The following is a 16,073-nucleotide window of genomic DNA, read 5'->3' as shown; positions in this document are numbered from 1 at the left end:
ACAAGTCTTCTCTACATCCTCTCCACATCTGCCCTCTGTAAACCCCTCTGTCATTTCCCGGGTATTTATTGGGTCAGATACAGGGGAAAGCTGAACCGCAGCTTTGTCAGCGTCCTTCACCCTGTCCCTTTTCCTCTCTGTCAGGTTGACCACGCTGCAAACCGCACCCAATTCGGCAACAAGATTCACAACTTTGGCGCCATCCAGGAGAAGGTTGCTCACATGGCGATGCTCCAGTATGTGACCGAGGTGAGAGGCGTCGGCAGGGCGGAGCTTCAGGACGGGCAGGGTCCCCTGGGGGGCTGGCGAGGGTCCCCTGGGGGGCTGGCGAGGGTCCCCTGGGGGGCTGGCGAGGGTCCCCTGGGGGGCTGGCGAGCGTCCCCTGGGGGGCTGGCGAGGGTCCCCTGGGGGGCTGGCGAGGGTCCCCTGGGAGGCTGGCGCGGGTCCCCTGGGGGGCTGGCGAGGGTCCCCTGGGGGGCTGGCGAGGGTCCCCTGGGAGGCTGGCGCGGGTCCCCTGGGGGGCTGGCGAGGGTCCCCTGGGGGGCTGGCGAGGGTCCCCTGGGAGGCTGCCGAGGGTCCCCTGGGGGGCTGGCGAGGGTCCCCTGGGAGGCTGCCGAGGGTCTCCTGTACGCACCGTGACTGCACTTCCCACCCTGTTCACCGGCACGACCACCTCGAAGGAAGACAGGCTGCCATTTGGCCGGCACCTTTCCACATCCCAGAACCACCCCTGAAGACAGTTTGAGAGGTGGTCGCCATGGTGAAGTGGGAGACACAGGAGCCTGTTTGTGCACAGCATGATCCCACAAGCGGCAATGTGATAAGGGCAGCACGGTGGTTAGCACTGCTGCCTCACAGCGCCAGAGACCCTAGGTTCGATTCCGGCCTTGGGTCACCGTCTGTGTGGAGTCTGCATGTTCTCCCTGTGTCTGCGTGGGTTTCCTCCGGGTGCTCCGGTTTCCTCCCACACTCCAAAGATGTGCAGGTTAGGGGGATTGGCCATGGTAAATTGCCCCTTAGTGTCCAAAGATGTACAGGTTAGGGGGATTAAAATGGGATATTTTTTTTTTAATTAATGTTTTGTCTGACAGTGCGGCACTCCCTCAGTACTGACCCTCTGACAGTGCGGCACTCCCTCAGCACTGACCCTCTGACAGTGCGGCACTCCCTCAGTACTGACCCTCTGACAGTGCGACACTCCCTCAGCACTGACCCTCTGACAGTGCGGCACTCCCTCAGTACTGACCCTCTGACAGTGCGACACTCCCTCAGTACTGACCCTCTGACAGTGCGGCACTCCCTCAGCACTGACCCTCTGACAGTGCGGCACTCCCTCAGTACTGACCCTCTGACAGTGCGACACTCCCTCAGCACTGACCCTCTGACAGTGCGGCACTCCCTCAGCACTGACCCTCTGACAGTGCGGGGCTCCCTCAGCACTGACCCTCTGACAGTGCGGCACTCCCTCAGTACTGACCCTCTGACAGTGGGCACTCCCTCAGCACTGACCCTCTGACAGTGCGGCACTCCCTCAGCACTGACCCTCTGACAGCGCGGCGCTCCCTCAGCACTGACCCTCTGACAGCGCGGCGCTCCCTCAGCACTGACCCTCTGACAGTGCGGCCCTCCTGGCGAACCAGGGATAGCAGCGGCCTCGTGTCTGTGAGCATAGAAATAAGTGAGGAGAGTGGGCCAAAATGTGGCGGATGCAGTTTAACGTGGATAAGTGGGAGGTTATGCATTTTGGTCAGAAAAATGGGAAGGTGACTTGTTATCGAAACGGGGAGAGACTTCGGGGTACTCCGGTGCAGAGGGATCTGGGTGTCCTCGTTCATGAGTCACAGAAAACTAGCATGCAGGTACAGCAAATCGTCAAGAAAGCAAATGGAAGGTTGGCATTTATAGCTAAAGGAATGGAATATAAATCCATAGAATATAAATCCTTGAAGGTGGCAGCACAGGTGGAGAAGGTGGTGAAGAAGGCATATGGTATGCTTGCCTTTATAGGACGGGGTATAGAGTATAAAAGCTGGAGTCTGATGATGCAGCTGTATAGAACGCTGGTTAGGCCACATTTGGAGTACTGCGTCCAGTTCTGGTCGCCGCACTACCAGAAGGACGTGGAGGCGTTAGAGAGAGTGCAGAGAAGGTTTACCAGGATGTTGCCTGGTATGGAGGGTCTTAGCTATGAGGAGAGATTGGGTAAACTGGGCTTGTTCTCCCTGGAAAGACGGAGAATGAGGGGAGATCTAATAGAGGTGTACAAGATTATGAAGGGGATAGATACGGTGAACGGTGGGAAGCTTTTTCCCAGATCAGAAGTGACGATCACGAGGGGTCACGGGCTCAAGGTGAGAGGGGCGAGGTATAACTCAGATATCAGAGAGATGTTTTTTACACAGAAGGTGGTGGGGGCCTGGAATGCGCTGCCAAGTAGGGTGGTGGAGGCAGGCACGCTGACATCGTTTAAGACTTATCTGGATAGTCACATGAGCAGCCTGGGAATGGAGGGATACAAACGATTGGTCTAGTTGGACCAAGGAGCGGCACAGGCTTGGAGGGCCGAAGGGCCTGTTTCCTGTGCTGTACTGTTCTTTGTTCTTTGTATAAAGTTAAGGAAATATTGTTGTAACTATACAAGGCATTGGTGAGGCCGCAGCTGGAGTATTGTGCACAGTTTTGGTCTGCGTATTTGAGGGAAGATGTAGTGACATTGGAGGCAGTTCAGAGGAGGTTCACTAGACTGATTCCAGAAATGAGGGGTTTGTCGGATGAAGAGAGATTGAACAGTTTAGGCCGATACTCTCTGGAATTGAGAAGAATGAGGGAAGATCAGATTGAGGTCTACAAGATGATGAAAGGTTATGGATAAAGTAGACGTGGAGCGGATGCTTCCTCTTGTGGGACGTTCTAGGGTGAGAGGTCACAGTCTGAGGATAAGGGGGCAGCAAACTTAAAACAGAGTTGGAGGAGAAACTACTTCTCCCAAAGGGTTGTGAATCTGTGGAATTCCCTACCCGGTGGGTGCTGGGACAGTGAGTAAATTTAAGGAGGAGTGAGACTGATTTTTAATTGGGAATGGGGGTTGAAGGGTTACGGGGAGAAGGCAGGAGAATGGGGATGAGGAACATATCAGCCGTGATCGAATAGCGGGGCGAACTCGATGGGGCGAACTCGATGGGCCGAATGGCCTCATTCCGCTCCTATACCTTGTGAGCAGTAACAGTAATTATCTTCCTCCTTTTCACAGTCGATGGCTTACATGATCAGTGCAAACATGGACTCGGGGTCCACGGAATTCCAGATCGAAGCCGCAATCAGCAAGATCTTTGCGTCGGTGAGCATTCCCGCCTCTTTGTTCCCGCGTTTTCGGGCTCTCTGTCTCGGTAACCTCGTTCAAACCATATCGGAGATCCCGTTTCTACTGCGGCTGAACAGGGTCTAATGTTTGGTCAAAACTCCCCAGAAGCCTACAGTTCGTTGTCACTGTGCATCCGATTGGCCAAGTGCTGGACACGTGGTTAGCTGGGGAGCGCTGTGATTGCATTCGGACCAGGTTCCACACTGTGTTATTACAGCTGCACTGAGCTCACGTTCTGCCCCAGACTATCATTCATGTGTTTTCTGGTAATGTTGTTGCTTGAGGGGTAAATGGTGCACAGGAAACTCGAATGGTGTCCATGGGATCTTTAACAGCCACCTGAGAGATGCAGTACGGGCCTTGTGACAGTGCGGCACTCCCTCAGCACTGACCCTCTGACAGTGTGGCACTCCCTCAGCACTGACCCTCTGACAGTGCGGCACTCCCTCAGCACTGACCCTCTGACAGTGTGGCACTCCCTCAGCACTGACCCTCTGACAGTGCGGCACTCCCTCAGCACTGACCCTCTGACAGTGTGGCACTCCCTCAGTACTGACCCTCTGACAGTGCGGCACTCCCTCAGTACTGACCCTCTGACAGTGCGGCACTCCCTCAGCACTGACCCTCTGACAGTGCGGCACTCCCTCAGCACTGACCCTCTGACAGTGCGGCACTCCCTCAGCACTGACCCTCTGACAGTGCGGCACTCCCTCAGCACTGACCCTCTGACAGTGTGGCACTCCCTCAGCACTGACCCTCTGACAGTGCGGCGCTCCCTCAGCACTGACCCTCTGACAGTGTGGCACTCCCTCAGTACTGACCCTCTGACAGTGCGGCACTCCCTCAGCACTGACCCTCTGACAGTGCGGCACTCCCTCAGCACTGACCCTCTGACAGTGCGGCACTCCCTCAGCACTGACCCTCTGACAGTGCGGTGCTCCCTCAGTACTGACCCTCTGACAGTGCGGCACTCCCTCAGCACTGACCCTCTGACAGTGAGGCACTCCCTCAGCACTGACCCTCTGACAGTGTGGTGCTCCCTCAGTACTGACCCTCTGACAGTGCGGCACTCCCTCAGTACTGACCCTCTGACAGTGCGGCACTCACCCACTACTGACCCTCTGACAGTGCGGCACTCCCTCAGTACTGACCCTCTGACAGTGCGGCACTCCCTCAGTTATGGCACTGAGATTATCAACTCTGACACTCCACGTGACAGTCACGCTTCTGCCCCAGCGCCTTTGACTCTCCTGTTATACCGGAACAAAGAACAAAGAAAATTACAGCACAGGAACAGGCCCTTCGGCCCTCCAAGCCTGCACCGACCATGCTGCCCCCATCTGAACTAAAACCCCCCTACCCTTCCGGGGACCATATCCCTCTAATCCCATCCTATTCATGGATTTGTCAAGACGCCCCTTAAAACTCACTACCGTATCCGCTTCCACTCCTTCCCCCGGCAACGAGTTCCAGGCACCCACCACCCTCTGTGTAAAAAAACTTGCCTCGTACATCTCCTTTAAACCTTGCCCCTCGCACCTTAAACCTGTGCCCCCCAGGAGTTGACTCTTCCACTCTGGGGGAAAAGCTTCTGACTCTCCAGAAGTAATCCCGAGCGAGGGGACACGATGGCGAGGTTAAGGGGCGAGCGGGGGGTTCGTGGGGGACGTGGGTCACTCTCCTGAGAGGTGGAATTATCCTGTGACGGTGACACTGAATCCGCTCCCGATCTCTTTGCAGGAGGCTGCCTGGACTGTCACCGATGAGTGTATTCAGTTGATGGGCGGAATGGGCTTTATGAAGGTCAGTGTCACATAACCGATGCGTTCTTTGCCTTTCTGTCCATGAGGTGTCTTATCGCTGGAGCAACGAACCATGGAATCAGGAATGAGCTGAAAAAGGGGCTTAGGAGAGCTAGGAGGGGACATGAGAAGTCCTTGGCGGGTCGGATCAAGGAAAACCCCAAGGCTTTTTACTCTTATGTGAGGAATAAAAGAATGACCAGGGTGAGGTTAGGGCCGGTCAAGGACAGTAGTGGGAACTTGTGTATGGAGTCAGTAGAGATAGGCGAGGTGATGAATGAATACTTTTCTTCAGTGTTCACCAAGGAGAGGGGCCATGTTTTTGAGGAAGAGAAGGTGTTACAGGCTAATAGGCTGGAGGAAATAGATGTTCGGAGGGAGGATGTCTTGGCAGTTTTGAATAAACTGAAGGTCGATAAGTCCCCTGGGCCTGATGAAATGTATCCTAGGATTCTGTGGGAGGCAAGGGATGAGATTGCAGAGCCTTTGGCGTTGATCTTTGGGTCCTCGCTGTCCACGGGGATGGTGCCAGAGGACTGGAGAATGGCGAATGTTGTTCCTCTGTTTAAGAAAGGGAATAGAAATGACCCTGGTAATTATAGACCGGTTAGTCTTACTTCGGTGGTTGGTAAATTGATGGAAAGGGTCCTTAGGGATGGGATTTACGACCATTTAGAAAGATGCGGATTAATCCAAGATAGTCAGCACGGATTCGTGAAGGGCAAGTCGTGCCTCACAAATTTGATAGAATTTTTTGAGGAGGTAACTAAGTGTGTTGATGAAGGTAGGGCAGTTGATGTCATATACATGGATTTTAGTAAGGCGTTTGATAAGGTCCCCCATGGTCGGCTTATGATGAAAGTGAGGAGGTGTGGGATAGAGGGAAAGTTGGCCGATTGGATAGGTAACTGGCTGTCTGACCGAAGACAGAGGGTGGTGGTCGATGGAAAATTTTCGGATTGGAGGCAGGTTGCTAGCGGTGTGCCGCAGGGATCAGTGCTTGGTCCTCTGCTCTTTGTGATTTTTATTAATGACTTAGAGGAGGGGGCTGAAGGGTGGATCAGTAAATTTGCTGATGACACCAAGATTGGTGGAGTAGTGGATGAGGTGGAGGGCTGTTGTAGGCTGCAAAGAGACATAGATAGGATGCAAAGCTGGGCTGAAAAATGGCAAATGGAGTTTAACCCTGATAAATGTGAGGTGATTCATTTTGGTAGGACAAATTTAAATGTGGATTACAGGGTCAAAGGTAGGGTTCTGAAGACTGTGGAGGAACAGAGAGATCTTGGGGTCCATATCCACAGATCTCTAAAGGTTGCCAGTCAAGTGGATAGAGCTGTGAAGAAGGCCTATAGTGTGTTAGCTTTTATTAACAGGGGGTTGGAGTTTAAGAGCCGTGGGGTTATGCTGCAACTGTACAGGACCTTGGTGAGACCACATTTGGAATATTGTGTGCAGTTCTGGTCACCTCACTATAAGAAGGATGTGGAAGCGCTGGAAAGAGTGCAGAGGAGATTTACCAGGATGCTGCCTGGTTTGGAGGGTAGGTCATATGAGGAAAGGTTGAGGGAGCTAGGGCTGTTCTCTCTGGAGCGGAGGAGGCTGAGGGGAGACTTAATAGAGGTGTATAAAATGATGAAGGGGATAGATAGAGTGAACGTTCAAAGACTATTTCCTCGGGTGGATGGAGCTATTACAAGGGGGCATAACTATAGGGTTCGTGGTGGGAGATACAGGACGGATATCAGAGGTAGGTTCTTTACGCAGAGAGTGGTTGGGGTGTGGAATGGACTGCCTGCAGTGATAGTGGAGTCAGACACTTTAGAAACATTTAAGCGGTTATTGGATAGGCACATGGAGCACACCAGGATGATAGGGAGTGGGATAGCTTGATCTTGGTTTCAGATAAAGCTCGGCACAACATCGTGGGCCGAAGGGCCTGTTCTGTGCTGTACTGTTCTATGTTCTATGAACCGTCACAAAGGGACTTGGAAACAGCCGGAGGCCATTCAGCCCCTCGATCCTGCTCCGCCATTCAATAAGACCATGCTTGATCTAACACCTCGACCCCATCCTCCTGCTCTAACCCGAGATACCCGCCGTGTCCACAAATCTATCGATCTCGATCTTCGATATTCTCAACACCCAAGCACCAAGATCTCCCTCAGGTGGTGAATTCCAACGGTTCACGACACCCTGACTGTCAAATTCTCCTCATCTCGGTTGGAAATCGTTTCAGGAAGCACACTGGACGCATCGCCAGGGACCCGGGTTCGATTCCCGGCCTCGGGTCACCGTCTGTGCGGAATCTGCACGTTCTCCCCGTGTCTGCGTGGGTTTCCTCCGGGTGCTCCGGTTTGCTCCCACAGTCCAAAGATGTGCAGGTTACGGGGATTGGCCGTGCTAAGTTGCTCCTTAGTGTCCAAAGATAGATAGAAATAGAAACCCTACAGTGCAGAAAGAGGCCATTCGGCCCATCGAGTCTGCACCGACCACAATCCCACCCAGGCCCTACCCCCATATCCCTACACATTTACCCGCTAATCCCTCTAACCTACGCATCTCAGGACACTAAGGGGCAATTTAGCATGGCCAATCAACCTAACCCGCACATCTTTGGACTGTGGGAGGAAACCGGAGCACCCGGAGGAAATCCACGCGGACACGAGGAGAATGTGCAAACTCCACACAGACAGTGACCCAAGCCGGGAATCGAACCCAGGTCCCTGGAGCTGTGAAGCAGCAGTACTAACCCTATGGACGGCACGATAGCACAGTGGTTAGCACTGCTGCTTCACAGCTCCAGGGTCCCGGGTTCGATTCCCAGCTCGGGTCACTGTCTGTGTGGAGTTTGCACATTCTCCTCATGTCTGCGTGGGTTTCCTCCGGGTGCTCCGGTTTCCTCCCACAGTCCAAAGATGTGCGGGTTAGGTTGATTGGCCAGGTTAAAAATTGCCCCTTAGAGTCCTGATGCGTAGGTTAGAGGGATTAGTGGGTAAATATGTGGGGGTAGGGCCTGGGTGGGATTGTGGTCAGTGCAGACTCGATGGGCCGAATGGCCTCCTTCTGCACTGTAGGGTTTCTATAATAAAAATCTATAATGAGTTGGTGCAGACTCGATGGGCCGAATGGCCCCTTCTGAACTATAGGAATTCTGTGATTCTATAACCAGTGTGTTCATATTTCTGCCTCCTACCCACGAACACCGAGGGCGGAACTTTCCTGTCCCCCCTCTCCCCCCCGCTGCCCCGGGAATCGTAGCAGACGGGAGGCAGGCCATGCAAAGGTTCATTAACATGGGGCGGGATTTTCCAGTCTTGGGGCGAGGGCGGCTGGAAAATCCCCTCCCTCGTGTCCCGGATTTATATTCGCTCAAGGCCCCTGATCAATACCCCTGAATTAATCTTTCAATATCCCATTAATCTGAGTGGGGCAGCGTGGGTGCTGTGGTAGGGGAGGGAGTTACACAGATATTTTGGGAGTGGGGGGTGGGAGTGGGGGGGGGTTACACAGATATTTTGGGTGGGGGGGTGCGGCTGGGGGGGTGTGGGTAGGGGTATGGGTGATGTAGGTGTGGAGGGGGTTACACAGATATTTTGGGAGTGGGTGGGGGGTGTGTGGGCGATGTGGGAGTGGGGGGGGTTACACAGATATTTTGGGTGGGGGTGTGGGTGCTGTGGTAGGGGAGGGGGTTATACAGGTATTTGGGCTTGGGGCGGGGGGGTGTGGGTGGGGGTATGTGGGTGCTGTGGGAGGGGAGGGGGTTACACAGGTATTTGGGGATGGGGTGGGGTGGGGGTGCGTGGGTGATGTGGGAGGGGAGGGGGTTACAGAGGTATTTGGGGGTGGGGTGGGGGGGGTGCGTGGGTGCTGTGGGAGGGGAGGGGGTTACACAGCTATTTGGGGATGGGGCGGGGGGGGTGAGAGCACGGTTGGGATTGAACACAGCGATGCGAGTTTGGAAGGTGGGGGTCTCTGCGATGATTATTGCTGTGTTCTAACCCACGTTATCCGCCGTTAGGATGCTGGGGTCGAGCGGGTGATGAGGGACCTTCGGATCTTCCGCATTTTTGAGGGAACCAACGATATTCTCCGACTCTTTGTCGCTCTCAATGGCATTCAGGTGAAGACATTGGTTTTCTTGACTGAGGTTCCACACACGGTGGCACAGTGGGTTAGCGCTGCTGCCTCACAGCCCCAGGGACCCGGGTTCGATTCCCGGCCTCGGGTCACTGTCTGTGTGGAGTCTGCACGTTCTCCCCGTGTCTGTGTGGGTTTCCTCCGGGTGCTCCGGTTTCCTCCCACAGTCTGAAAGACGCGCTGGTTAGGGTGCATTGGGCCGTGCTAAATTCTCCCTCAGTATTACCCGAACAGGCGCCGGAGTGTGGCGACTAGGGGATTTTCACAGTAACTTCATTGCGGTGTTAATGTAAGCCGACTTATGACACTAATAAATAAACTTTAATAAACAAACCTACAGTCACAGCCTTGAATTCCTGCCTCCCAACCATCCACATACCCCACCACTGTTCCCCCTCCCTGCTCAAGCTGTGGAACCTCCGTGAGGGCGGCACAGTGGGTTAGCGCTGCTGCCTCACAGCGCCAGGGACCCGGGTTCAATTCCAGCCTCGGGTGACTGTGTGGAGTCTGCACATTCTCCCCATGTCTGCGTGGGTTTCCTCCGGGTGCTCCGGTTTCATCCCACACTCCAAAGATGTGTAGGTTAGGGGGATTGGCCATGCTAAATTGCCGCTTAGTGTCCAAAGATGTGTAGGTTAGGGGGATTGGCCATGCTAAATTGTCCCTTCGTGTCCAAAGATGTGTAGGTTAGGTGGATTGGCCATGCTAAATTGCCCCTTAGTGTCCAAAGATGTGCAGGTTAGGGGGATTGGCCATGGTAAATTGCGCCTTAGTGTCCAAAGATGTGCAGGTTGGAGGGATAAGTGGGGTAAACACATGGGTTATGGGGATAGGGTCTGGGTAAGGTGCTCAGTTGGTGCAACTGAATGGGCCAAATGGCCTCCTTCTGTACCAGAGGGGATTCGAACTCCTATCTCTTTGTATCTACTCCAAAAAATTCCGGACATTCTACCATAAGACCCTGACTAAAACTCTATTTTCTTTCCTCTTCACTGTATTCGAAGCATTTTGGGGCATATTTTTGTGTGAAAGATGTTAATGACGCACAGAGGCTGATCTATAGTCTTGGTCCTAATTACACAGACTGCTGGGAATCATCTGAAAGGATTGCAAACAGCGCTGAAGAATCCTGTTGGGAATGCCAACCTGCTAATCACCGAGATTAGCAAACGGGCACGAAGGTTAGTGACGCCAGCCTGCTCCCAGTGCTCAGATTAATCTCCTCACCAAAGGAAACTGCTTCTTCCATTTTCTCCCTTTCAGATCCGAATGCTGTGTCCTATCAACACTCTCTCCACCTCCAATAGTGCGGCGCTCCCTCAGTACTGACCCTCTGACAGTGCGGCACTCCCTCAGCACTGACCCTCTGACAGTGCGGCACTCCCTCAGCACTGACCCTCTGACAGTGCGGCACTCCCTCAGCACTGACCCTCTGACAGTGCGGCACTCCCTCAGCACTGACCCTCTGACAGTGCGGCGCTCCCTCAGTACTGACCCTCTGACAGTGCGGCACTCCCTCAGCACTGACCCTCTGACAGTGCGGCACTCCCTCAGCACTGACCCTCTGACAGTGCGGCACTCCCTCAGTACTGACCCTCTGACAGTGCGGCACTCCCTCAGTACTGACCCTCTGACAGTGCGGCACTCCCTCAGCACTGACCCTCTGACAGTGCGGCACTCCCTCAGCACTGACCCTCTGACAGTGCGGCACTCCCTCAGTACTGACCTTCTGACAGTGCGGCACTCCCTCAGTACTGACCCTCTGACAGTGCGGCACTCCCTCAGTACTGACCCTCTGACAGTGCGGCACTCCCTCAGTACTGACCCTCTGACAGTGCGCACTCCCTCAGTACTGACCCTCTGACAGTGCGGCACTCCCTCAGCGCTGACCCTCTGACAGTGCGGCACTCCCTCAGCGCTGAGCCTCTGACAGTGCGGCACTCCCTCAGTACTGACCCTCTGACAGTGCGGCACTCCCTCAGCACTGACCCTCTGACAGTGCGGCACTCCCTCAGCACTGACCCTCTGACAGTGCGGCACTCCCTCAGCACTGACCCTCTGACAGTGCGGCACTCCCTCAGCACTGACCCTCTGACAGTGCGGCACTCCCTCAGCACTGACCCTCTGACAGTGCGGCACTCCATCAGCACTGACCCTCTGACAATGCGGCACACCCTCAGCACTGACTCTCTGATAGTGCGGCACTCCCTCAGTACTGACCCTCTGACAGTGCGCACTCCCTCAGTACTGACCCTCTGACAGTGCGGCACTCCCTCAGCACTGACCCTCTGACAGTGCGGCACTCCCTCAGCGCTGAGCCTCTGACAGTGCGGCACTCCCTCAGTACTGACCCTCTGACAGTGCGGCACTCCCTCAGCACTTACCCTCTGACAGTGCGGCACTCCCTCAGCACTGACCCTCTGACAGTGCGGCACTCCCTCAGTACTGACCCTCTGACAGTGCGGCACTCCCTCAGCACTGACCCTCTGACAGTGCGGCGCTCCCTCAGCACTGACCCTCTGACAGTGCGGCAGTCCCTCAGCACTGACCCTCTGACAGTGCGTCACTCCCTCAGCACTGATCCTCTGACAGTGCGGTACTCCCTCAGCACTGACCCTCTGACAGTGCGGCACTCCCTCAGCACTGATGCTCTGACAGTGCGGCACTCCTTCAGCACTGACCCTCTGACAATGCGGCACTCCCTCAGCACTGACCCTCTGACAGTGCGGCACTCCCTCAGCACTGACATTCTGACAGTGCGGCACTCCCTCAGCACTGAACCTCTGACAGTGCGGCACTCCCTCAGCACTGACCCTCTGACAGTGCGGCACTCCCTCAGCACTGACCCTCTGACATTGCGGCGCTCCCTCAGCACTGATCCTCTGACAGTGCGGCACTCCCTCAGCACTGACCCTCTGACAGTGCGGCACTCCCTCAGCACTGATCCTCTGACAGTGCGGCATTCCCTCAGCACTGACCCTCTGACAGTGCGGCACTCCCTCAGCACTGTCCCTCTGACAGTGCGGCAGTCCCTCAGTACTGACCCTCTGACAGTGCGGCACTCCCTCAGTACTGACCCTCTGACAGTGCGGCACTCCCTCCGCACTGACCCTCTGACAGTGCGGCACTCCCTCAGCACTGACCCTCTGACAGTGCGGCACTCCCTCAGCACTGACCCTCTGACAGTGCGGCAGTCCCTCAGCACTGACCCTCTGACAGTGCGGCACTCCCTCAGTACTGACCCTCTGACAGTGCGGCACTCCCTCAGCACTGACCCTCTGACAGTGCGGCACTCCCTCAGCACTGACCCTCTGACAGTGCGGCACTCCCTCAGCACTGAGCCTCTGACAATGCGGCACTCCCTCAGCACTGACCCTCTGACAGTGCGGCACTCCCTCAGCACTGACCCTCTGACAGTGCGGCACTCCCTCAGCACTGACCCTCTGACAATGCGGCACTCCCTCAGCACTGACCCTCTGACAGTGCGGCACTCCCTCAGCACTGACCCTCTGACAGTGCGGCACTCCCTCAGTACTGACCCTCTGACAGTGCGGCACTCCCTCAGCACTGACCCTCTGACAGTGCGGCACTCCCTCAGCACTGACCCTCTGACAGTGCGGCACTCCCTCAGCACTGACCCTCTGACAGTGCAGAACTCCCTCAGCACTGACCCTCTGACAGTGCGGCACTCCCTCAGCACTGACCCTCTGACAGTGCGGCACTCCCTCAGCACTGAGCCTCTGACAATGCGGCACTCCCTCAGCACTGACCCTCTGACAGTGCGGAACTCCCTCAGCACTGACCCTCTGACAGTGCGGCACTCCCTCAGCACTGACCCTCTGACAGTGCGGCACTCCCTCAGCACTGACCCTCTGACAGTGCGGCACACCCTCAGCACTGACCCTCTGACAGTGCGGCACTCCCTCAGTACTGACCCTCTGACAGTGCGGCACACCCTCAGCACTGACCCTCTGACAGTGCGGCACACCCTCAGCACTGACCCTCTGACAGTGCGGCACACCCTCAGCACTGACCCTCTGACAGTGCGGCACTCCCTCAGCACTGACCCTCTGACAGTGCGGCACTCCCTCAGCACTGACCCTCTGACAGTGCGGCACTCCCTCAGCACTGACCCTCTGACAGTGCGGCACTCCCTCAGTACTGACCCTCTGACAGTGCGGCACACCCTCAGCACTGACCCTCTGACAGTGTGGCACTCCCTCAGCACTGACCCTCTGACAGTGCGGCACTCCCTCAGCACTGACCCTCTGACAGTGCGGCACTCCCTCAGCACTGACCCTCTGACAGTGCGGCACACATAGGGACACACACACACATTCACCTTTCTCACAAGTGGTATTACTGTATGAGGGAGTGTGTGTGAGCACACGTTTCTCCCACAAACACACACTCCCCTATCTCTCTCTCACACGCACCTCTCTCTGTTCCTCCGTGTTCACCCCTCTTGATGCCCCCAAACCCGACATTTCTCAGCCTTGACCTCTACCACGGTCCCTCCCGCCCCATCGATGTGACCTCCTGTTGCTCCCCTGTCCGGTCACCTTTTCTTTCCACCTTGCCTGTGAGTTTAAATTTCCAGATTGTCCAATCAGAGGTTGGTTTCTCAGTGCGTTGGCTGCTAATTGGCTGACTAGTGTGCCTATCATTTGATTTGATTTGATTTATTATTGTCACAGGTACTGGGACACAGTGAAAAGTAATGTTTCTCGCGCCCTATACAGACAAAGCATACCGTTCATAGAGAAGGAAAGGAGAGAGTGCAGAATGTAGTGTTACAGTCATAGCTAGGGTGTAGAGAAAGATCAACTTAATGCGAGGTAGGTCCATTCAAAAGTCTGACAGCAGCAGGGAAGAAGCTGTTCTTGAGTCGGTTGGTGCGTGACTCAGACTTTTGTAGCTTTTTCCCTACGGAAGAAGGTGGAAGAGAGAATGTCCGGGGGTGCGCGGGGGGTCCTTAATTATGCCGGCTGCTTTTCCCGGAGGCAGCGGGAAGTGCAGACAGAGTCAATGGATGGGAGGCTGGTTTGCGTGATGGATTGGGCTACATTCACGACCCTTTGTTGTTCCTTGCGGTCTTGGGCTGAGCAGGAGCCCCAGACCAAGCTGTGATACAACCAGAAAGAGCCAGTGCAGTGTGAAAACCACCTCCGATTGGACGAGCTGGAAGGACGGATTCTAAATGCTGCATTAGTTGATCAGTTGACACTAACTGGACCTGGTGATGTTTCTCATGTCCTGCCGTCATTCCAAGAAGTGTTGTTTTGAGGACAAGGCGCTTGAGGTTTGTGGATAGTTAGTAAACATCGCCAGGGTGGCACAGTGGGTTAGCGCTGCTGCCTCACAGCACCAGGGACCCCGGTTCGATTCCAGCCTTGGATTACTATCTGTGTGGAGTTTGCACGTTCTCCCCATGTCTGCGAGGGTTTCCTCCGGTTTCCTCCCACGGTCCGAAAGACGTGTAGGTTTGGTGGATTGGCCATGATAAATGTATGCGGTTAGGGGGATAGGGCAGGGGAGAGGACATGGGTAAGATATTCTGTTGGAGAGCCGCTGCAGAGTCGATGGGCCAGATGGCCTCTTCTGCACTGTAGGGATTCTATGATTCTATGAAACACTCTCTCATCCTGTTAGAATGGTGCCAGACATTGGGTTTTATTCATTGGTGGGACCTGGGTGTCGCTGGCTAGACCAGCATTTCTTGCCCATCCCTAGTTGCCCCTTGAGAAGGTGGTGGTGAGCCGCCATCTTGAATCGCTGCAGTCCACGTGCTGTGGGTTGACCCACAATGCCATTAGGGAGGGAATTCCAGGTTTTTGACCCCAGTAACAGTGAAGGAACGGCGATATAATTCCCAGTCAGGATGGTGAGTGACTCGGAGGGGGAATCTCCAGGTGGGGGTGTTCCCAGGTATCTGCCGCCCTTGTCCTTCTGGATGGAAGTGGTGGTGGGTTTGGAAGGTGCTGACTTTGGTGAGTCGCTGCGGTGCATCTTGTAGATGGTACACACGCTGCTACTGAGCGTCGGTGGTGGAGGGAGTGAGTGTTTGTGGATGGGGGGACAATCAAGCGGGGCTGAGGGTTGGTGCTGGATGTTTGCGGCTGCGTTCGTGCTTGAGCCGAGGAAGAGGATCGGAAAGTCGAGGAACTCGCACCGGATGATGGCCGGTCCCGTCCCGCAGGCCGTGCTCCCTCCTCCCTAACCCTGATCTTTTTGCCTCCTCTGTTGTTACAGGAAGGCTGGGCTGGGTACAGGCCTGAGCCTGAGCAGCAGTGTACACCCAGAGCTGCACTCCAGCGGGGAGCTGGTGAGTACCTTACCTTCGCTTGTGACGCTGCTGCCAAACAGGCCTGAAATCAGCTGTCACAGTGCGGAGGGACTTGGCTATCCACTGGACCAATCCCCTGGGCCAGCACGGACTCCCTCCCAGCCTGGGAAGGCCGGGAAACAAACTGAACGTCAGCATGTAGCATTAAAACACGTGAAAGAGACGCGGAACAAACGGTATCAGTACGGGCAGAAAGAAAGAATTAACATTTTGGAGGGCCGAAGGGCCTGTTTCCTGTGCTGTACTATTTCTACAGAACCGTTCTGTGCTGTGGGGGCAGCACGGTGGCACAGTGGTTAGCACTGCTGCCTCACAGCGCCAGGGACCCGGGTTCGATCCCCGGCTCGGGTCACTGTCTGTGTGGAGTCTGCACGTTCTCCCCGTGTCTGCGTGGGTTTCCTCCGGGTGCTCCGGTTTCCTCCCA

General features: G+C 55.4%; 1 protein-coding gene across 1 annotated transcript in view; it reads left to right on the top strand.

The window, feature by feature from the left end:
• LOC144487444 (very long-chain specific acyl-CoA dehydrogenase, mitochondrial-like) overlaps positions 1-16,073 on the top strand; it is a gene marked incomplete at its 5' end in the record, with an annotated part of 82,928 nt that overhangs the window by 48,348 nt on the left and 18,507 nt on the right. Inside the window, 6 exons of the mRNA XM_078205520.1 lie at positions 145-249; positions 3,251-3,337; positions 5,102-5,164; positions 9,185-9,286; positions 10,387-10,484; positions 15,556-15,628. Of these exons, the coding sequence (XP_078061646.1) occupies positions 145-249; positions 3,251-3,337; positions 5,102-5,164; positions 9,185-9,286; positions 10,387-10,484; positions 15,556-15,628 (528 nt within the window). The remainder of the gene's footprint in view (positions 1-144; positions 250-3,250; positions 3,338-5,101; positions 5,165-9,184; positions 9,287-10,386; positions 10,485-15,555; positions 15,629-16,073) is intronic.

The sequence above is a fragment of the Mustelus asterias genome, unplaced genomic scaffold (assembly GCF_964213995.1).
Source record: "Mustelus asterias unplaced genomic scaffold, sMusAst1.hap1.1 HAP1_SCAFFOLD_794, whole genome shotgun sequence".
Lineage (NCBI taxonomy): Eukaryota > Metazoa > Chordata > Chondrichthyes > Carcharhiniformes > Triakidae > Mustelus > Mustelus asterias.
Note: the sequence above shows the minus strand (reverse complement) of the source record. Positions and strands in the feature narration are given on the sequence as shown.